Here is a 24176-nt window from a genome sequence, read left to right on the forward strand (position 1 = left end):
CATAACTGTTCCATAGTTCGATCCGTCGGTGTAATTTCGCAAGATGAAAGAGAGCGAGAGCAGGCTATTAGAACACCACCACCGATGGAGAAAGTGCTGTTGGTAGTGGTTCTATCGCATCGGTAAATAGAATAGCGATCGTCGTTGAATAACTCATTGTTTATGTTATTGTTCAACCAGGTTTCAGTTAATATTACGATTTTGTATTCAGTTTCGGAAAGTACTAGTCTTAGATCATTCAGTTTTCGCAAGCCTCGAACATTTTGGTAGTACATCGGTAGGTATGTTGTTGTTGTGTTGTTGATATTCAATTGCTATTCATCTGACGGACCGGCTTCCGCAGAATCATCAGTCCGTTTAGTGTTAACTCGTCGCGGTCTTTTTTTAGGAGCGGCTAAGCATTCTGGAGGAGATCTGGTAGGTGTAGTGGTGACAAGCATTCGCTCGTTGAGATCCTGCTGTGGTTCAGTTGTAAACAAACCTGCATCTGTAGTGGTCATAGCAGGAGAGGAAATCGGACCAGGCTGCGAGTGCATATCTGTAGTGGTGGTTGATATCGGAGCGCTTATTCCGGACCGTGAGAGTGGATTGTGATAGCTGTCTACAGCGAGAGTGGCAGGGTGATCGTGTGTGAGTTGATGTATCGAGTTAGTATCGATGACGGCGCGTGTGTTGGGATTATTATTGTTGTTGTTCCGGTAGTCACGAAACTCTCGGTATGTTAGAGCGGCGGGCCATGTCTCAGGTGATAGAGCCTTACTGCGTAAAGTGGCCGGTATGCCCACTTTGAATGAGATGAATGAGAGTGTACTAGTGTTAGCGCCGAATTTCGTCAGGCGGTGAACAAACACATCCCGCTTGTCAAGCGCTAAACGTACTTGCGCCATATGAGAAATTTGCTCAGTGGTAACTGATGGGGCGAAACGTGTAAAAAACAGCCACATAGGCGTATCAGTGTGTGGAATGATATCCAGTGTATCTGAAGCAAGCGGTGACCCCGATCCTCTTAGTAGTGGTGTTTGCGGGTTGTTAAATGGTGTTTTGTTGATGTAGGATGACGGTTTGATTGCACTTACACTAAGTGAGGCCGCCAAAGATGGGAACTGTGTTTGTATTGGTGTAATAGTATCGGGAATATTGTTAACTACTGAGTTAAACATTTCGGGGTATGATGTTGCTGGATTGCGATGAATGGGTTGTTGAGTGGGTAAATCGGTTGAGGTGTGTGATGAAAGCAAACAGGAACGCATCTCATCCTTCAGCACTTCGAGGAGATCGCATTTAATAACGGCAGTGATTTGTCTTGGCAGCTCACTATGGAGGCTCGCTTTAACACTTTAAGCGCCGTGTCATATAAATTCGCATTACGTTTTTGCTCACCGTTCAGCTTTGCATCTGACGCTCAGTGATTCTCTTGAGAACGAACGAGGTAGGAAAGAGAGAACGAGAACGACATGTGCTACGCAGCTTATCGCAATGAAACAAAAGTGTGATAACAATCGCACGAGAAACTGTCGCTCTTATCGCTCTCTTGCCATGCGCTACGTGCTCACTCAAAAACTGTGACGTCAGGCTGGCGGTCAAAGTGTTAAGGTCGGCAATGCTGGACGATAAGTCGACAGTGGTGTGGGTGTAAGGGGTAGACGACCTAAGCACAGCCGAACGCGGATCTCTATGAAACTTTACACAAGCCTTACATGCCCAAAAAAGTTGTGCACAGGACTCTATAATAGCATACAGTTCCTCAGAGAGTCCACTGCATGTGAAATGAAACTCGGCATTGCACCAACCCTGGCATTTCACAATTCGATCAGCAGGTACGATGTCGTTGGCACAAGCGGCGCAGATACCGGCCATTGTAAAATGGTACAGCAATAGTTGAAATGGGGTATTGATTGTAGAGCAGGAAAAATGATTGCAGGTGATTGCAGATGAGCAATTTGACTGTTGATGGAAACCAGGTTGAGGCAGGCAGCACAAGCAAGCAGGTTGCGTTAGGGATAAGTTTTCACTGAATAATTTTATAAAATATCGGAGCGCAAAGAATCTTCGACCAGTCACTATGACGTTTGACGTTATACTATCTCTTGCAGTGTTTCAAAGTTCTCGATTATCAAGGGATTTAATACTGTAGAGCGGACGAAAAGGCGAAGCAATAGTAGCCTAAAATCGTAGCTTTTGCGGCATCACTCCGGACATCACTTCGAGTGACATGTTATGAGTCGACTTCATGCTACCTAGCGCGATTCTAAGACAGCGATACCGAATCCTCTCAAGTCGGATTAAATGCGACTTGGCTGCCCAGTGGAAGCATATGCCACCATACTCCAAGACGGACAGTATCGTAGTCTTATATAGGTTAAGGACGTCTTTGGGGTGTGCACCCGACCAGAGTCCGGTAATCGTTCTGAGAAAATTGATTCTTCTTGTACACTTCTGTACCAGATAGTCAATATGTGTCCTACATACATTTTTGCTATCAAACCAAACCCCTAGGTATCGAAAAAATCTGGCAATGGATATCTTTTTACCATATCAAAGGATATCGACCTTTGGGTCAACCAAATTCAAGCATCTATTACTCTCAGTGTTGTAAAAGAAAGAGAATATCAGCATTTCCGTTTTCTCTGGAGAAAAATCGATAACTAGGTTTGTGGCCCACACTTCTAAATTGTTGAGTGTGGATTGCAAAGGACTTTGAAGGTCGGCGATGTTGTTGCTGGCGATTGATACAATACCGTCGTCCGACAATTGCCTAAGGCTACAGCCAGGTGCATGGCAAGTATCTATATCGTTGACATAAAAATTGTACAACAAGGGGCTTAAACAGGACCCTTGTAGTAGTCCATTAAAGCTGACTCTCCGAATTTTCATGAAGCCATTGTCGAAATTCATTGCCTTTTCCGAAAGGAGGTTGAATAAGACGTTATTCAGTCTTGGGGTTAAGCCCGCAGATTCTAACTTTTGACCCAGAACATTGACTGATCCTGAGTCAAAAGCCCCCTTGATGTGAAGAAATACAGATGCTATTTCTTTACGAGAATGAGCCATCTCGATTTCGGACACAAGCAGCACCAAGCAATCGTTGGTACCCTTGCCTTTGCGAAAGCCAAATTGGGTACTTGACAAGAGGCCTATGGATTCAAGCAAATTGTCCAATCTAAAAAGAATCATTTTCTCAAAAAAATTCGCAGACAAGATAACATTGCTATCGGTCGATATGAGTTGTATTCAGATGCCGGTTTACCAGGTTTCAAAAGGGTGACTACTTTCACTTCTCTCCACTCCAACGGGACAGTGTTATGTAAGCTCCAACATAATGTTGAATAATCTCAACAGGCGTTTCCTCGCCAGATCTGGCAGATTACGGAGCAATTTGTTCCGAATCTGATCCAATCCTGGAGACGAATTATTGCTGGAGTACAGAGCAAGCGATAGCTCAACCATTCAGCCGTACCGGCGAACTCGTTCGTTCCTGGGAATGTTCGCTGCGACGCTCATTTTCACTCATTTCATAGCCCTCTAGATCAAAAATTAGAAAACCGTGTAGATTTTGTACTGGCCAACCTAGCGGTACAACCCTGTCCACTCATGAGCGACGAATGTTTCTCGTCGAACGAGTTCGCCGGTACGGCTGGTTGTGAACGGTGAATCCATTTGAGGATCACTCCCATGAGCACTCTGTTCAAATGGTGATGCTTGAGCGAAATCAGGGCAGACTTTTTGTGCAAATGGCTCTAGCCATGCCCCAGAAACCCTTTCGCTCTCGTTAGTTGCTTTGCTGTTGCGCATCCTTTTCGCCATGCTGTGAAGCTCCGTTAGCGAAGTGGAAGGCTTGAGGTTTTTGACATACCTCGGCCAGTATGACCTTTTTTTGCTTTAAGCAAGTTTTTGCACCTACGCTCCAGGCCTCTATAATGGATGTATAGTTCCATGGAGCCGGTGTCTCTATACCTGGCAAAAGCCTTCCGCTTCGCTGAGAATGCCGCTTTACAATCCGCGTCCCACCAAGGAGTGGGTGGTTTTTAAAAAATCCTTGCCTGGGGGGCGGCCTCGTTTGGGCACCAATGGCGCACTCGTTTATCGCCATAACGAGATTTGTATACTCCTCAGAAAGAGAAACTGGGTTCTACGCGGTTTAGCAAAGCGGTCATTTGGTCGCCGTACTTCGTCCAGTCGATGTTCCTCGTTAAGTCACAATTAACGGGAACTTGATCGACTGTGCGACTCGTCTTGATAATGGAGATCTTTATTGGCAGATGGTCGCTGCCAAGCAGGTCTTGGATTACCTTCCACATAGAATCCAGCCCTAAAGACGATGAACAAAGAGATAGGTCTATTGCGCTGGGTCGTGCCATAGGTGAGGGCACCCTAGATGCTTCACCAGAGTTTAGAATTGTCAAACTGTGTGTGTCGCAGATATCCCTAATGATTGGTGCACGATTATCGTCATGCGTGCAACCCCAATCTGATCCATGGTCGTTAAAGTCGCGCAGGATGAAAAATGGTTTTGGTACTACCGTTACTACTGTCTCAAGATCCTTGTTGATCTTCTTTGGATCCAAATTGGCCCCCGGTGGGTTATAAATTGAGGCAATAGAAACGTCAGGATCCCCTAGCTTTGCCTGGATCGCGACGTTTTCGATTACCTCGGGTGTGATCGATATCTCATGTCGATCTTGACGAATAATATTATATCCCGGGAAGGTAATATTTTTATCGCGTGAGAGCCAAGATTCACTTAGGGCAAATACGTTACAATTGTGTTGCCCTATAAGTACTTTAAAAGAGTCAATTTTACCTCAAAAACTTCTGCAGTATAGTGGTCATTGGAGGCATTAATCATCCAAACGGACCATCATACTAAGACAAGGCCATTTTGATAACCACTGCTTGACCATTCCTCTTAGGAAAGGAAATGCCAAGGGAATCAATCCGGTAAGGGGTTGCGGGAGGTGGAGGGAGTCAAGGAGAGAGTGTAAAATCTCTGTCAGGCTTGGGAGGGATGGCCTGGAGAAAGATCTGGGTTCGCTAGGGAACGCCTTGCTGGGATTGGAAGGGTTACGGGAACGTGGATGGGTGCGAGCGTCACGGGGGGGTTTGGAGCCCTGGGGTTGGCGTGGGGTCGCGTTGTCGTGACGTCGAGGTGCCTTTTTAGGTGAAGCTTTAACATTTTTTTATCGTCTTTTTGTTTGGTACCCGTGTTGTATGCAATCTTTTAACTCCATTTAATGGTGCCAGATTGGGCAACGGTTCATTACCCTCCAATAGGGAAAGGTTATCGAACGGATTCACACTTGAGGTAGACTTCAAAACATCGGCGTACGATCCTCTTGTATTCTGCATGACGACCCGTTTGTGTTCTGATTGTTTTTTTCGGTACACAGAACACAACGACATTTCGTGCCATTCCTGCTTGCAGTGAATGCATTTCTGGGTTTCGGCCTTGCATTCGGATGTTGAATGCGATCCCTTGCATTTGCCACACTTCACGGAGTTTATGCAGTAAGGCTCTGAATGTCCAATCTGGCTATTTTTTGCACAAATGGTCGACGGATGGGCACTCTGAGCCCTTCAATGTACATCGTGTTTGGCAGGACTGTACCCTCGAAGGTGATCCGGAGTGAGGAAGTCTCACGGAACACCTTCTTTCCATCGACCGCACTTGAAGCGTAAAGTTTTTTTAACTTCAAGGACCTTTACTCGAGGGGAGGATTGGTGTAGAAAAGCCCCTTGTCCGTACTTTAGGATGTCCTCTAAGGGGTAATCTAAGTCATCAATGACACCGACGACTTCCACCAATCCACCGGGTATACATACCCGGTAATCCTCCGTATAGGACGAATCGGACGCAATAGCATTGGCTTGCATCCGGTCTTTTGCGGTGACCCGCAGCTTGTTTGGACGCGGGCGAATAATGTCTAAGACACCTGTATATTTTTTTATAAACGGATGCCGTAATTGCTCTTACATCGAGCTGTTTATTTTTCGGCATGAAAACACATCATGCCGGAATACATCATGTATCCCGTTATAAGATGCGGGATACGCTCGAAATCTGGGATTCCCTTTCAACGATTGACCCATGAATTGATCACGGGACGTTGGAGGTAAGCGCTCATCACTAGCCCTTTTATCGCATTCTGTCCTGGATCAGAACTTTTTCGCTTCACTGTAGTAAAGCCCTCCTCCGATTCATCCATCGGCTCCGCCTCCATGAGAGAGTCGGAGGGAGTGAAAGAAACCCAACTGTGTGACGAGAAAGGATATCCCTACAAACAACGAGCGGGATATTTTATCATGGTGTGTGTAAAAACCTAGAGTTAAGCGGAGAATCGGTGTGAAATACACGGAGGCGAGAGCGCGTTTTGGTTTCGACACAGTTTTGGCACTATCACAGTTACACATGTGGAAATGTGTGCGTTCACTTTCAGCCTGCGCGCTCAGTTTGATCTGCTCGCAGCGCTGTGCTGATGTTGGTGTCTCGCTTGTACAGCTGCACCGAAAGTTCCTCTGTGTGCTCTCGTTCTTGCTACCACATGAAATGGTCAGTACAGCGCAAGGATCGGCAGCGAGCGGCCGCACGTGCGTCAGCCTAAGTCCTGGACGATTGGTGTTATGATTTTGTAAAGTGTTCAAGTGTTCAAGTGTTGTGCGAATTCAAATGAAGCTGCGCGAATGATTCGTAATGCATGTTATGTACATCGCGCAGCTTCATTTCGTACCTTTTTACAGTAATCAACGTGTACAAAAGGATCTACGCAGATATTCGGCCATTTCAACGTTTGCATTGGAGCGATCAATTTTATTTCAGTCAAATATTGTGTATCAACTTACGTAAATGTGTGAAATCGTGTAAAGTTAAAATATAAATGTTTCAATAAAGTGATGAAAAAAAATCTACGCGTGTTTGTGTTTTTGTTTAGCTTTAGATAACAAAAAAATACGCAGCGAGTGTGAGCGATCGCTGAACGAAAGAAACGCACACAGCGCAACACGAAAGAAACAAACACATGCACACGAAAGGATGCTCGCGCATGGGCGCGAGCATTGAGAGAGCGCACCGTGTATTTTGTATGGGAGCGGGAGAGAACCGTGGTACCCGTTCCCGCCCCCTTTTTTAAGCCTAGGAAATCTTCCATCGGCTTAACTCTAGGTTTTTACGCACACCATGATAAAAATTACCCGCTCGTTGTCCGTAGGGTAGGCATGTGTAAAATGAACGAGAATCGCACCGTTCGAACAGTTCGGTAAAGTGCACGAACGAACGAGGTTCTTAACAAAAAGAACGACCAGGACTTTTGGAAGAAACTGACTACACCGAACGCGTTCGAACGTTCCGTTCAGTGTTCGACGGCACACATAAATGTGGTAATAAAACGTGCAAAATCATATTGCTTTCTCGCTCTTTCTCGCACCGTGCGAACGGGTCGTCAGAGATCAAAATGTACCCTGTTGGTGTTGAAATCGTACCCATACAACTCAATTCCTCGAACGCCGTCGAATTTGTCCAGCAGTGTTCGATACGTGTGCTGTTGGTGTGGAAATCGTATCTATACTACTGAATTCATCGAACGCGTTCGAACTGGTGTTCGATCTGTGTTCTGTTGGTGTGTAAATCGTACCTACACAACTGAATTCATCGAACGCGTTCGAACTGGTGTTCGATCTGTGTTCTGTTGGTGTGTAAATCGTACCTACACAACTGAATTCATCGAACGCGTTCGAACTGGTGTTCGATCTGTGTTCTGTTGGTGTATAAATCGTACCTACACAACTGAATTCATCGAACGCGTTCGAACTGGTGTTCGATCTGTGTTCTGATGGTGTATAAATCGTACCTACACAACTGAATTCATCGAACGCGTTCGAACTGGTGTTCGATCTGTGTTCTGTTGGTGTGTAAATCGTACCTACACAACTGAATTCATCGAACGCGTTCGAACTGGTGTTCGATCTATGTTCTGTTGGCATGGATATTATACCTATACAATTCAATAGATCGAGCCCGTTCAAACGGATTAGTCATTGTTCGCGAATGAACTGAACTGAATTGATTGCGCTCATCATGTTGATCCATATTTAAGTAGTTTTTTTTTTTTTAATAGAATCCTTAAGTGTGTATAAGGCATGGGGTACAATATATGCAGGAGACAGTTTTGCTCGTATTAGTTTTTTACATGCTAGTTTTTGGTCGGTTTTGCGATGGATTGTGTTGACCAGACAGCCGAGTGTTTAATGTTTTTAAATGATTGGTTTCAACCGCATAATGAGTACTTCTTTGGCTACAGTATGCGTCTATGGTGGGTAAATGAAAAAGATAACGAGCGTTCTTTGTGAATAAAAACCTCATGAAACAAAGAACGAAAGAATCGTCATTCGCGTTCGGTTCTTTTTGGTGAGCGAACTAGTTCGTTCGCGTTCGGTGAAAAGAATCGTTTTGCCCATGCCTAGTATACACTATAAGCACAGATCGCTTTCCGATCGTTCTCGCACGTATTCCTTTGCAGTGCGTATGGTCGAGGTCAGTGACTTGTTGTCCGGCAAAAAATCCATCCACTTGGAGCGCGTATCGATCACGTCGAATATTTGCTTCGTGGTTGGGGACAGGATGAACAAGTATTTTTAATCGGAAATAAATTTGCCATAAAATACATGAACAAGTACAAAAACACGTAAAAAAGGTTTGAATCCCGGAGACCTTATGTCAAGTAACGGATTTTCAAAATACTCTGGTTTCCATCACCTGATCTCTTTAATGCAGCTTGGTGAATCTTCTAATCGTCCAAATTCTGAATTTCTCAACACTAGTGGGCAGTGCGATCATCCGGTTCGTACCAACATGATGACCAACACTGTAAAGGGTTTTTGAGTCACACAGATTTTTTTTATTCATATAAATAATTTCATATAGATTGTACCGCCCTAAATCACTTATACAGTGCTAACGGGGTTTTCAGTTTTGGCTGTTTTTCCATGATTGAAGCACGGTAGTAAAACAGATTCATTGTCAGCGCCTACACGCGGGGTCCAAAACAGCCGAAGTCATACAAAATCATGAAAAAGTCTGCGCCCTTTTGTTCCGACGTCCTCGTGAAGTTTACCGAGCCGAACCGAATAGTTGTGTTCGATAAACATGTGTGCATATCATGTAGCAGCATTTGTACTGCTTCCCAAGTAGCAACCGAAGCCTGTTTCTCCCAGTTTCAACCCCCTCATGTCCATGCTCTTTTACATCCAGTGTGCTCTGAACCGTGAACATGAGAGTATGTGTTTGTGTGCTGCGTGAAGTATTTTTCCTGCGTAAAACACTTTCCTGTACTGCACCATTCGCGGTGTTCTTTTTGCTTTATCGGAGGACGAATTTTTATCTTCTAATTGTTTCGGTAAGTGTCCTTTTCTAAGTGTCTGAGAGTGCTATGTGATATTTATTCTAATTAAAACATTGCATTTTACAAGAGCTTACAGAGCTTTCGCTGTCGCTTTCGATGTGCTGGAGTGATGTGTGATTTGCACGCGCATATTAATCGACGGCTACCTGCTGGCCTTCCCAACTTCCCGCAAAATGATCGACGGAGGGAAAACGGTATCCGGCTTTAAAATGTTAAGGTAAGCGTTGCTATTATCCTATGTGCAAAATATTGTTTAGATGTTTTTTTTAACACATGGATTAATTATTGGTTAATTTTCATCAACAGATTTCAACACAGCTTTTTCGTAGAAGAGCGCACTTCAAGACAGGCAAGTTCATTTCTAGACAGGCGCCGTCTGAACATGCGCAGCATCAGGCGAGGATATTCTAGCGCAGTGGGTGGAAGATGGAACGAGAGAAAAAGGGTAACGGAAAGTTACCGCAATATTTGGAAACAGTGAAGGAAAGAGGAAGTCCAATAAATAGCATACGAAAGTGTGTATAAAGCTAAGGAAATAGCGTCACTACTGCAACCAGCAATTCGTAAATTCGATCCCTATTTTTAACCTAACCAGGTTCAAACTGAACCTATTTCTCCCACCGTTATTTGCGATCCGACATGAACCCACTGCTATCAACGTTCTTATCGATCCGATGTCAACCGGCTACTCTCAACGTTCTCTGCAGTCTGTGCTGGACCGGTTGCTCTCAGTGCTTTTTGCGATGCGGCCAAGAATGCTCAACGGAGAGAGTTGCTCTTTGATTTGATGGGCCGATTTGCTGCAAACAAAGCATCCAGGATCAGCCAGGAGCCTTCCGCAATAATTTACAACAACAACACCGTTTGTCGACCCATGGAATAGCGCTATTCTTATAACCAATTAAAGTGCACTACTGGACAAAGTATAATGTCAACCCTACGGAAAGAACTTAACACTCTATGCATTTGTTATAGACTAGTGTTGGGTCATATTATTCATTTCAGAAATCATAAGCGACTCTGACCCGTTGGTGCGGCGAGTTCGGGTCGAGTCGGGTCAAGGTAGGTTCAATCCGACCCAACCCGACCCGAACTCGCCGCACCAACGGGTCGGAGTCGCTTATGCTTTCTCGCACCTACCGGAGTCGTTGCACCCACTGAAACTACTTGTACCTTTAGGGTCGACCCGAACGACACCGGGTCGCTTACGGATGGCTCCGACCCGATAGGTTCGGGTCGACCCGCCCGTCACTATCATAGACCGATGACTTGATGCTAACTGCTTCTATTGAGAAATATTAATTCAATAAATGTAGTGTGAGTTGTAAAACGTGTCTAATTGAAATCATTAATTAGAAAAATAAAAAGAAAAAAAAAAAGATCAATTTTAGTTAAAAACAAAAACAACAAAATGTCTCGACCTTTTAATACAAAATGCACTGTATAGCGGGATACTTAAGTTAAGCGATTTTCTTTTAGCAGCAGAATAGTTTTACATATTCAATAAGCTATTATTTAGTTCTGCTTGAATTGAAACTGTGTGATTATTGTACATAAAAGATGTTACACAGTATTAAATGAATAATTTACAGTTATCCATATATAAAGTGAGCAACTAAAAAACGCGTAAACATGATAGGTTATCTTCAATTTTCTGAACTATTCCTATCACTAGTTACGATTAGCCGTATTCGATTGTGGGCTCTAAACCATCAAAACACGCATGCCACTATTATTGCAATTAATGCATGCCACTAGAAGCAATGCATAAAACAACTAATTTTATGCTCCTAAAGATTGCAGGACATATTTAAAAACTTCAATAGACGTGGGAAAGGAAAAATAAAATTTAGCTGGTGTACAAATGTGGTGCAAAGGAATAGCGAAATCTCTGAAACGTTTGTTATAATGTATTTGTTTATTACAGCACTACTCCGGATCCCGTTGATTCATTTGAATTGAATATTTCTATGGATGATATTCCTCTGCATAATAGCGGAACTACCCGGTTATGGCCTATTTTGATGCAGCTACATGGTGTTCCTGAAGTTTCAATAATTACTATTGGAATATTTTGTGGAACCTTTGAACCGGACAATGCAGAGGATTATCTTTGCCGCCTGGTATCAAATTAAATGATGTCCTGGACAACGAAGTTATCATAAATGGAAAACGGATATCCATCTTACTTAGAGCGATAATTGCAGACGCCGCAGCTAGAGTACTGAAGGGTAGAAGCGGATATTCCTATAAGCGGACTGAGCGGCCGCGGTGGGGCCGCTAGCTAAACCTCATATTAGTTCGCTTTTATAATTGTTTATTTTTCGAAAGCACTTATGAACGGATAACTAAATCCTTCTTAAGAAGTACATTCTTACAAGCAATTGTGTGGAATGTGTTGATAACGTTTAGAGAATTCAAAGGTTTTTACGAATTTTGGAGATAATTTTGGAAGGCCTAGACAAACTTAACATAGTTTCGCATTCTTCCATATTTAGCCCGGATTACGATTCCAGTGAAATTTAAAAAGAGATTTTTGGTTTTTCTGCTATACTTTTTTAAATATTTATAAGAATATGGCTTATCATACACCGGGCTACAGCTCCAGTGAAATTGAACGTAAAATGTTGGGTTTTCTGCTATACAGTCTTTTTCCGAGTTACACGGTTCTCGACTTACGTGGATTCGGAGATACGCGGTTTTCTAAATTTGACAGATTAAATGTCATATCAGTAAAATTTGCTTCAAGTTCTGTATTCAGGTGGTCCCCGAGATACACGGTACCTCTTATACGCGGATTCGGAGATACACGGTTTTCTATATTTGACAATTCTTTAAGCAAATTGTACTGATTTGACACATCAATTGTAAATTGCAAAATAATTTCCGTTTTGATCGAATGTGAAGATTTATTTCAAAAGGTTTTAAACTATTAGAATCAGTCAGACTCATATCAAATAATTCATAAAGTGACTAAAACTGCCCCCTACTTGCAAAATTACACGAATATTAGTGATATTTTAGCTGCAAATCACGAGATTCGACTTACGCGGATATTCGAGATACGCGGTATTTTGCGGCCGTTTGGCCGATGGGGACTGATCCCCATGAACCGTGTATCTCGGGGACCGCCTGTACATTGCATTTTTGTAACAAATTGAAACCGCCAGAAATATTAGAATTTTCTGCTCGAATCTTATCAAATAAACGACGAAGTGTGTGAAAGTACTAAATTAAATAAAAAACTCCGAGTAATCAAAAGTATTTTAGTAGAAAATGTAAAATTCGACTTACGCGGATATTCGAGTTACGCGGAGTCGACGGGAACGCAAAAACCGCGTAACTCGTGAACAGACTGTATTTCATTACATATTTAACAGAAGATGCACACCAAAAGATAGGAAATTCCCCAACTATTGAGACTATAAAACATATTGAAACAATTAATTTAATGCATTTCCTTGTGATTCCCAGATAACCTTTTTTCACCGTTAACAAAGCAGATGCCGTTAACTTGGAAATGCCTTTAGTTTCGGTTTTTTCGGTTTTTTTTGTTAGGTAAAATTCATTTTTTGTAGGCTTTCAAAATATGCCTTTTAGGTGTATCAGACCAATTATCAAGTTGTTACAATGGTTAAATTGGCCAAGGTTAGGACAACTGAATCAATACCAACTATATCAGTACTGCAATTTGGAAAATCTGAAGTATAAAAACGACAGTTCATCATTTGATTGTTTGACTTCTGTAGAAAATGAAAGTTTTCTTATCCAAAACACTAGTATTTGAATGCAGTTTTGAAAAATTTTCGCTACGGGAAACATCCAGGACAACCTAAAAATATGTAAAATATGTAAGCCTGATTACACAAAGACTATAAATGTTTTTGAAATAATACAATAACTTCCATATAAAAGGACAGAAGAAAATTAATTCCTAACGAATTCAGAGTTATGTATTTGATTTTTGTAAAAACTATTCTTAAAAAGTGTGAACAGTGTGACGTTTGTTGATATTGATATATGTGGGGGACTTTTATGGAAACTATGGGCCATATTTCGACCCCCGCTCAGGGCCCTGAGATGGATAAATCCGCCTCTGCTCGTCGATTTCTCGAATTCACTCCAACCGCTTTATTTGTGCTTAACCAATCCTCCTAATTGAAGATTTAATGCAGTGGAATAGCCGTTCGATCAAACGCTCTCGCGGTACATGCTCGTCCTCGTTAAATAAGTGCTCGGCTATAAAATAAAGTGAAAAAATGGACACTGCTAAGCAAAGCTTCTCGTCCAAGATACTTCCCTAGGCAAACCAAATATTTGCACAGCACGCATAAAATGTATTCGAACAGCGTTAAAATCATGCCCATCAGTACCGTTTGCCAGTGAAATTACACATACGCAACCTCGTCATCCGCTTTTAGCATTCGTTAGTACCATATAATGTATGATGATTGACATGACTGATATATCATTACAAATATTGACCCTGCACTAGTCACACTTGCCTTGTTCATTTAAGTAGCGTTTAATTGTCCATTAAATACCAGCTTTCCTGTAAATTAACACTATTTAAATTTGCATTCACAAACATAGCATGACATAGCTTAAACCGAACACAATTTATACAACAATATAAGAATAAAAAAATCTGTTTTACTAAGAAACCTGTATTTATTTTTATGTTTTATGAATTTAAAAAAGCAATACGGCCTCTTCGGGCCATTCCTCCAGAGTAAAAAAAAGATACTGCAATAAAACATTTGCTTATAGCAAAAGTAAATAGTGTACATTAAATCTGCTACATACAGAGCACATAGTTTTGAAACCGGCACATGCATTTAGTTGACATAGCAAAACAAATCATGTCGCAGGTGTTTCAGGTTTCTTCTTTTTAAAGGTCCTTTTGAATTGAAATTTGTGTCAGAGCTATTTGTGTGAACGTTCTTCAAGCATATTCTTAAAAAGCATAACCAGATGTCAACCAGATAACCAGATGCTCAGCCACGTATACGGCAATCACGTGGCGCGTATTTATAATTTGAAATGAAGAAATGAATAATAAATAAATAAGAACTATTGCTATCGTGAACTATGACACTATAAAGATTTAAGTACGTGATACACATGTAAAACTGCTTAAAAATATTATAACATTTATTTCTTCTACTAGCCACATGCCTCACGCCTCATGGTTAGCATAAGGATACCTCAATGCTAGCCTTCTCCGCCATATAGAATTGTTTGAACCAGTTCTTGCCTTCACATGACCTACGTTCACCTCAGCGTCAAAAATAATCACAATGAATCTCTTATCATACCTTCACCGATAGGAAATGCACCTGGTATGCAGTTATTCTCGATTAGTTGTAGACTATGGTAAATTTATGATCAAACCTGATCATGCAATATTTTATACAATACAAGCTGTAATATAGTTACGGTTTCAAAGCACACACACACACACACACACACACACACACACACACACACACACACACACACACACACACACACACACACACACACACACACACACACACACACACACACACACACACACACACACACACACACACACACACACACACACACACACACACACACACACACACACACACACACACACACACACACACACACACACACACACACACACACACACACACATGTGACAGTTCGTGTTTATGCAGTTGGTATTTATACAGAACAAATTATGTTGTATAATTTATATATATATATATATATATATATATATATATATATATATATATATATATATATATATATATATATATATATATATATATATATATATATATATATACAAAAATTATTAATTATACAACATTTTTTGTTTTTTTTCTTTATTATTTCTATAAAGATATACTTTTACATATATGCAAATATACATACAGATATACAAATATACACACATACACAGATGAAATATAGATTAAAAATATTTACATTCACAAATTCTTTACATTAATATCACATAAGTTCAAATTTTTCATCGTTCACCCAATACTAAACAAAGCCAGATGTATACAAAATATTATCATTTTAAAACTCGACATAGCTACAACACCACGTTACATATCCACCAAAATAACTTTATTTTAACATCAAACTACATAATTTACCTCGCCATTAAGTGAAATAACGTTCTTCTTTCTATCCATCTTCTGCGCATGTTGAATACTTCGAAACCCGCGTATACCTTGTTATCAATGAGGAGAACGGGATGGATCATACGTCGGGTCGATAGGGTTGTAAATTTTCGGTTGTTCCTATATATACTGAAGCTGACGTGAGAAACTCGCAGTAGCTCCCGGTACTTTACCTCGATAACTCGTTTTAACAACTAAAAACAACCAACTTTACTGTTGAAGTGAAGATCTAGTGGATCCAGTGTGCCGCCGTAAATAGTCAGCGTTTGTTGTTGTATTTTTCTTTTAAGTGAAAGCATTACTCTTTAGTTGAACGGAGTTGCGTTGTTTTACTTTAGCTGTGCAGTGCGCTACATAATATAAGATAAAACGCAGCAGTGATGATGGTCTTTGCTAATTTAATTGAGTGACAAATTTTAAAAATTGCATATCACGAGTTTAAAGTATTTAGCAAAATTGATATTGTGCAAGCTGCATTATTTCCTGCTCACAGTAAAATCTAATATGGCCTATCAAATTCGAGGTTTCATTGTTTTTATTATACTCGTCAGTGTGTGTTCAAAACAAATCAAAGGTATGTTCATGTTAAAATATAAAATAGCAATGCGTGAAGCATCATATCCAAAAAATGAAGTAGTAGTAAGCAATTTTCGAAGGCATAAGTATAAACAAATAAGATACAGACTACACAGTCCATTAGAATTTTAAACAGAAAAATCCGATTGATTTTTTTATTCAGTAGGAACGGATCGGTATTGCTAAAAGCTGATTTTTATAAAATGAAAAATAGTTTCTAATGAAAATAAATAAAAACTATATTTCATGAACAGTTTTGCATAGAAATTAAAGAAATTTCAAAGAAATCCTTAAATCATTATTGAATGTCTATAAAGCTATCATCGAGCGGACTGATCCAGCTGTTCGTAACAATACAGTGGGCTAGCATATAAAAGTTTACACAGCTTAATCCGACATAAAGCATTTATGACTAAATAGATCGTTTTGCTCGTTAAAAAATATTAACAAGACACAAAATTGCTAAGGTAAGAACGGGGAAATGCCGATAATGAAAATATTTTAAATATGATACAGTTTGTTCGGCAATTCCTTAACAGTTATTGAAAAAATGAAGTAAACATAAAAAAAATGCATAATATTCAATGAAGTGTGAAACAATAAAGCTGGATGCATTATTTAAAAGCACATTTTTTCTTAAGCGCGATCCATGCAGATTCTTATGGCTTGTACTCGTCATACTACTAATTGGTCGTGTTGAGTGCGGTATGTCTTACCTGATTAATATTATAAATAATACATTTTGGAACATAGATTTGGTATCAATTTTGGTCCAACAGTTAAATGTAACAGAAAGTCTAACATCAAATAAATTACATGTGTTACACAAGTCGATTGGGCCGATCTGGTGGTACAGTCGACAACTCGTACGACTTAACAAATGCTGGTCATGGGTTCAAGCCCCGAACAGACCGTGTCCCCATACGTGTAGGACTGACTATCCTGCTATGGTAACAATAAGTTACTGAAAATCAAGCTCATTTCACTAGTTCACGGGTAGGCCTTACCCAACAACGGTTGTTGTGCCAAAGAAAAAAAAATACAAGTCGATAATTCTATCAAAAACGAAACGTAATTCAACTCTTAGGAATGAGTGAAAATATTTCTTATTTTTCAGTATTTGCTTTATTTCAGTTCTCTACAATTCAATAGCGCGGTAAATAAGCAGTTCCGTTTAGAGATATCACGATTGCTAATAATCAAAAACACAGCCCCTTCATTCATTCAATCAAAAACGAAAAAAACAATTTCTCAAAATTTCAAATTCTGTATCCCGATTTTTTTTCAGCTATACGCGTCTATGTGTATATTGTAGGTTGTCTACAGTTCAGAGTTTATCTAAATATATAGTTGGAAAGAACCTGCAATGATTTTTAAAATTGTTGTGTGATTTCCCCTGTGTTTTTTTCAATCCGTATGACTTGTTTTCTACGTATTTCAGGAAAACAAAAATGCTGTTTGATTAACCAACCAGCTTTTCCTATGTGAAAGAATTCCATTTTTCCGTAATCCTTTTGTTGCAAAGCATTTCCTCTGTTTAGAGATGAAGGGCCAAGCTGCAGGGCTGTGATGATAAGTTGCGCATCGTTGACATTGCATCAAGTACACAAAGTGCCAAAGCCTCCGTAAAACAATCGCTGAAAGGCATATTCGTTTCCATTTCCTTCTCCGAGCCAGAAACCAAGCTAAAAAACATGTTGACACACTGTTGCGTCACTCATTTTATACGTTGTTGTATTTAGAATTTCTGCTACCAACGATGGTATCGATCGATGACGTCACGATATATTGTTCTGAAAATTTAATAACATTATACATATTCGTCTTCACAAACGCTTTACTTCAATTATGCTAAAAAAATACCTTAAGGGGTACATAAAGTACACACATTTTTCGACCAATTTGTTGAAGGGACAGATAAACATGGTCACGTATAAGGCGAGCACAATCGCATTCGTTTATCATTTCACAGATTGAAGCAAATAAAATTATTTGCATTTCAGTTTACTTCTCCCATAAGAAAAACCCTTTTGTGTGTATCATAAACCTATAAGAAAAGGTAAATAACGAATCCTTTCTGAACCCATCTAGCATACTTTTGACATTAAGAAAAAGAACAATAAAAATGCCTGCCGCCTGAGGATTATTTATATTGCGACATTTTTCCGCCATACATTGTCCATTAAACCTTGGTTAAAAATTAATACAGCTTGAACAAACGCTATATTTTGTTTTATAAAATAACTTTTATTGAAAACAAAAATCATTATTTGATAAACTATTAGAAATTTAAATGGTAGAAGTAAGACTTTATAATAATTCGATGCTCAAACTATATTCCTCGACAATTATATTTTTGAAATATTCCTAACGATCTCTCCTATTAGTAATTTCACCATTCTCGAACATGTCACAAATAGACAAAATCATTTTTCTTCAGATATCTTCAACACATTACATTTTCTATAAAAAAATAAAATTGAAATAATATACGTGTTTTGGTTTTTGGATTGTTTTTTTTTCTTCTGTGTTTCATTTTTTTTTACTTTACCCGTTTACATGTGATAACTGATACACGCACACACAATCTAATAGTCCGTAACACCACACCGTCAATATTGTTTGTTAATTGATGACGGGTTCGTCATTCAACTGTCCATTAAACCTAACAATATGGACTCATGTGCGTCAGCTTTACAAAAGATTCTACAGACAACAATAAAAGGATACATATATCCATTCGTAATGCTGAACTTCCAAAATTTCAATTGGAGCAAATTTGCAGAAGCAGTTTCATACGTTTCATCAGATACTATTTCATACCCTTTGGCCTTTTTTCTCCTATACTAAGAATTTGCACAAGAAGTTCATTCGCTTGCCGGTGATACGATACTAAGATGAAAAATTTGCAAAGCAGACTCAATATGCATGAACAATTGATTGTTATTAGATTTATTTGACCCAAGACGCAGGTTATCGGTTTGTTGCCTTTAAAATTGACTATTTCCAGCTATAAAATTGACTATTCGTTATGACCTATCTGTAACAGCTATGGTTATTAGGTTGCTTCCTTTCAAAATTTAAACCAACGACAGTCCTGTTGTTAGGTCGTACGCTTTGATGCCTATCGTAACCGTGAGATTTGGTAAGATATAACCTTGAATCATTAACCAATATACGTAATATATTTACAATCCAAGCAAGGTAATCAACTCATTCGTAACCATTTTGATATAGCACAAAGCAGTTTTAAAAGAAACAGGTTCATCTCTTCAAAAAATCATGACAAAACCATAGTACTCTCTAGCGTTTTATTAGTTTACAGGTTATAATATATAATTATACTTACATTTAACTATACATAATGCTTCAAACTGTGTAACGCTTCAATTATTTCTCGTAGGAACGGTCGTAACTCTCTTAAGTTATGCCTGAAAAAATATACACTTTTGTTTTACTCATTTTATTACTAATACATTTATTTTATTTCTAATACAATACATTTACTCTGTAGGACATCAACGGACCGATGCGTCCTCTTGACGCGTTATCTTGACAATACTAACAAAACATTTAATTATTACTTTTCAAAGAAGAAAATCAAACTTCAATAATACGAATTTAATGAAAGAAATTTGATTAATTCAGTTTGTTTTTTTATTATCAACACAAAATTTTAACGTTCTCCCATCAGCAACAGGTAGTTTCAATGTTTCAAAGGCTGGACTGAATATTTGTTTACAGGATCGCGTAGATCCTTTCATCTACACTAAATATTAAATATTACTAAATATTACTAAATATTACGCGTATAACGCGGACACGATCAACGCGAAGTTGTTTATGCCACGGGAAGAAAATATTACAGATTTTTTTAATGGAACGCTACATGACAGTTTAAAATTAATTGTCGTGGAAAAATGTTTGATAAATACAAAATCATCACTATTTTAAATAACGCAGTAATTTCATGGAATCCATTCACTGTATCCGGCATTATATGACGATATATTTACAGGGCCATAGGATGCTTCAAATGACAGTCAACTTCAACGATAGCATTCTGTTTGAGAGCAAACAAGGCAAGAGGGATAGTGAGAAAATAAAATAAAAAGGCTACCAGACAGACCGGAAGACTGTTTACAAAAAACCCACAGAATTGAATTTTTTTTTTTAAATCCCACTAATAAAATCCACGGAGCCATTCTCGTGACACAGTTGTCAACTCGCACCCCTTAATAACATGCTCGTCATGGGTTTTAGCCCCGTATGGACGAATTACAGGTAGTCCCCGACATACACGGTATTTGTTATACGCGGATCGGAGATACGCGATTTTCCAAATTTGACAGTTCTTTGGGCAAATTATACTTATTTGACACATCAATTGTAAAATGCCAAATAATCCACCCCCTCCCCCCTCCCTTCCCCAATGTCTTGATCGAATGTTGAAAACCATTTCAAAAGGTTTAAAACCATTAGAATCAGTCATAATCATATCAAATAATTAATTAATCGGCTAAAACCACCCCCTACTTGCAAAATTATACGAAATTAGTGATATTTTTTCTAGAAATCTCGAGATTCGTCTTACGCGGAAATTCGAGATACACGGTTTTTTGTAGCCGTTTTCGGTCCCCATTAACCGTGTATCTCCGGACCGCCTGTAAACTACTTCTTCTTCTTCTATTCGGCGTAACGTCCAACGCGGACATGCCTGCATATAATGCTATCGATGCTTAATCCATACCACGCAGCCGCATAGTCAATCCTTGCTACGGGGGAAAGGTCCATTGTAGGCTTGAACCCACGACCGACACGTTATTAACTCGTCCGGTTTGACGACTGTACTACGGGACCACCCCGTAAATATCGTACTATGAGTAATCAATAAGTCACTGATAACTTTTAAAAAGAGTTCCATTAATTTAAAAAAAAACACACAAACACATATAATATATAGTAGGTATTTGTTGTTGTTCTTTTTTAATATTAAAGTCCTTTGACGGCCACATTCGGCTCTGAACAATATCTTCTTCTTCTTCTTCTTCTTCTTTGGCACAACAACAGTTGTCGATCCATAGCTGACTGAACCACTAGTGAGTTTGGCTTTCAGCGACTTATTGATTACCCGTAGCAGGATAGTTAATAATAAGTATGCGGGAACAGTCCATTTGGTACTCGAACCCATGACGAGCATGTTGTCTAATCGTTCTAGGTGACGACTGAATCTTATAGTGAATACTGTAGTTTAACAAACAAAGATCCTTGGACTTCTTTGACTTTCAATAATTTAAAATGAACTTCAATGTTCAACCATTTGAACTTTAAACTTGGTAAATAATCACATTCGGTCCCAAGAGGGCATACAATGGCTATAATGTAAAAAATTGATTTGGGATTTCCTATATGCGTGACTGTAAACTCGGTGGAATCGAACTTGAGCTTTCTAGCGTATCCAATCATATATCAATATTTTTGTACAGTCTGACGATCAAAACAGAAACCAATTAACCAATGTTTCACCTTTTTTTCTCATCCTACCATCACGCTATGCGCCCTGCAGGATCCTGCCTGAGCTACGGACATTCATGCTGGGGAGGTAAGTGTTAGACACAAAACTATGGTGCAACCGAGTGGCGCTGGACAACACACTCTTATGAACATTTCTTGCAGCTCATGGCAAACGCGCGGGCCAACCGGGGCATATGGCTTCCAGTGATGTGCCGGGAGCTGTACAATTTCAACCACAGCAGCAGCTGGACCAATCTCACCCACTCCCAGCTGCTTTAAATGGCGCGGAACGGTGGGCTTTGATAAGAGTTTTGCCAGAAAAGGTACGCTCTTTTCCAACCGCATACAAACATGCCAAGCACATGAATTCATTTCATAATGTGGCGTTTTAATTTTTGTAATCACACAGAATGCATACTACCCTTTTAACAAGATCATATACCCATCACCAGCTATGGAATCATCTACGTATGTATACAGCGACGGTTTAGGCTCATTTGAATCGGATTCCTTGAGGATTGGTTCAGAGTCACCCAGCAGTGCAGAAGGAAAATTAGCGGATAATAGCAATGAGTAAGAATAATTTGTTTCTTTTTAATTTTGTACAAAATTTTTATCATTGTTGGATAATTTAAACGTAACGAGTAACGTAAAATTATGTACATGTAACTTACTAAGAATATGGTTAAAATGCAGCTATTTTATAGCAAAAGAACCAACTATTACAGAAAAAATTAAGAGAAAACAAAAATGTACAGTTTTTTAATGTAAAAATGTATTCACTTTATTTTTTAACATCTATTTACAGTTTGAGATCCCTTGTATCAACGGAACAAAATGTACCACCTGAGGATGAGCAACTTCTAACGGCAGTTGCCGTCCCTAATATACTGCGTAAAGATCACCACCACAATAAAAAGACCCAATCTATTGCTGCAAATCATCGATATACTAGTTCAGATAATGGCTTCGAAGACAATGCGAACATTGCTCGATTTTTACCAAATTATAACGACGTGAGTCAAATATTGCTAACTAATGCAGCCGTAGCAGCTGCGGCAAGGTTGTCAGACAATGATGCATTTCTTAAAAATACGCAGTTCAATCGGAAGCTGTTGACTGATAACAATAAATCCTCGACCCTGCTAAACGCATAAATTATTTGCATAAAATGATTCCATCAATAATCTAACGTAACATTTCAATGATAACGTCAAGTTGCAAGCAGTCAAAGAGCGGCCATTGTCTGGGGTAAAGGGAAATCGGTCAAAAATTCAGTTAAAAACATATATATATATATATATATATATATATATATATATATATATATATATATATATATATATATATATATATATATATATATATATATATATATATAGATATATATATATATATATGTATATATATATATAATTTTTGTATTCAGCGACATACAACTCAGAGCGGGATCACAAGTTTGCGTTATCAAGTAGTGTATTTCGTGACACACAATACAAAGAGTATATTTTTTATGCCCTTGGATTAGGTGTAAGCCCATAATCGGGTACTATCGTTGAATTTTATCGCTTGTTCCACCATCTTCATGCGCCTGCAAAGCATGAATTGCTAGGAAAATGATAGTATTAACGTGTAAATGACGATCTTATCACCAGTGGATGAATATTGCCAAACTTTACTTCTGTTTGCACTAGAGCTCGAAATTTGGCAAGGTTCATCAGTGGCTGGTTTGGTGATAGATATTCATTTGCAAAATACTTATGTACGAAACAAAAATGCCAGAGCATATGAAGAACATTCATTAACGTGCTTTTATGGATGCGTTGTTGGCGTACGCCAACCGTTTATTCCGTGCATAATACGGGCACTGTTATTCCAAAACAAACCCTCACCAACACAATTAATATTGTAAATACACTTAGACAGTAAGCAGGGATTATAAAATAACAATATAAATGTAAAAATTATATTTCAAATTTAAATATCTAGTGATCATTTCAATCAAGAAAGAAATAAATGAATTAAATAAGAATGTCTTTCAGTTACTTTACCATTGAACATACTTGTTAAAAATTAAAATAAATTTTAACGGTCAATTCGATGGCACAGTGGTGTTTTCCTTCAATGAATTTTTAGCTACAATAAACTAACGTTGCTTAAAAAACGTTTGTGTATCTCATATTTATTGTACATTCGGGTGAAAGAAAGAATCCTGTTGATAATGTCTCAACATTCTAAAAATTCGTTCGTTTTCAAATAATTAATTTTCTCCACATTGTGATCCTTTGCTTCACCCGTTGCTGGCTAATAATGATTCCTGAGGCAAATCGGAATCACCGTGCTGAAGTGAAGAAAAGACAAATTACTGTGCAAGGAAATAGATTATAAGGATTACGCGCGTGTTTAAGAAAAGGACTACGGATTAAGTTAAGTAAATTGTGTTGTTTCCTTACGCATCTGATCCGTTGCCAGCGATATAAAGTTCCTGACGAAATTCGGAACATAGTTGTACTGAAGTGAACTT

The 24176-nt window shown here is 39.0% G+C and overlaps 1 protein-coding gene across 1 annotated transcript; it reads left to right on the forward strand.

Annotated features, from left to right (window-relative positions):
• The first annotated feature begins 15696 nt into the window (after positions 1 to 15696).
• Positions 15697 to 23634, forward strand: LOC1274395 (uncharacterized). Its single transcript, XM_061646850.1, has 5 exons — positions 15697 to 16136; positions 21705 to 21740; positions 21815 to 21975; positions 22062 to 22225; positions 22461 to 23634. Exons 1-5 carry the CDS (start codon positions 16067 to 16069, stop codon positions 22807 to 22809), a joined length of 780 nt encoding a protein of 259 aa, XP_061502834.1. The 5' UTR covers positions 15697 to 16066; the 3' UTR covers positions 22810 to 23634.
• The last annotated feature ends 542 nt before the right edge of the window (positions 23635 to 24176 follow it).

The sequence above is a fragment of the Anopheles gambiae genome, chromosome 2 (assembly GCF_943734735.2).
Source record: "Anopheles gambiae chromosome 2, idAnoGambNW_F1_1, whole genome shotgun sequence".
Taxonomy (NCBI): domain Eukaryota; kingdom Metazoa; phylum Arthropoda; class Insecta; order Diptera; family Culicidae; genus Anopheles; species Anopheles gambiae.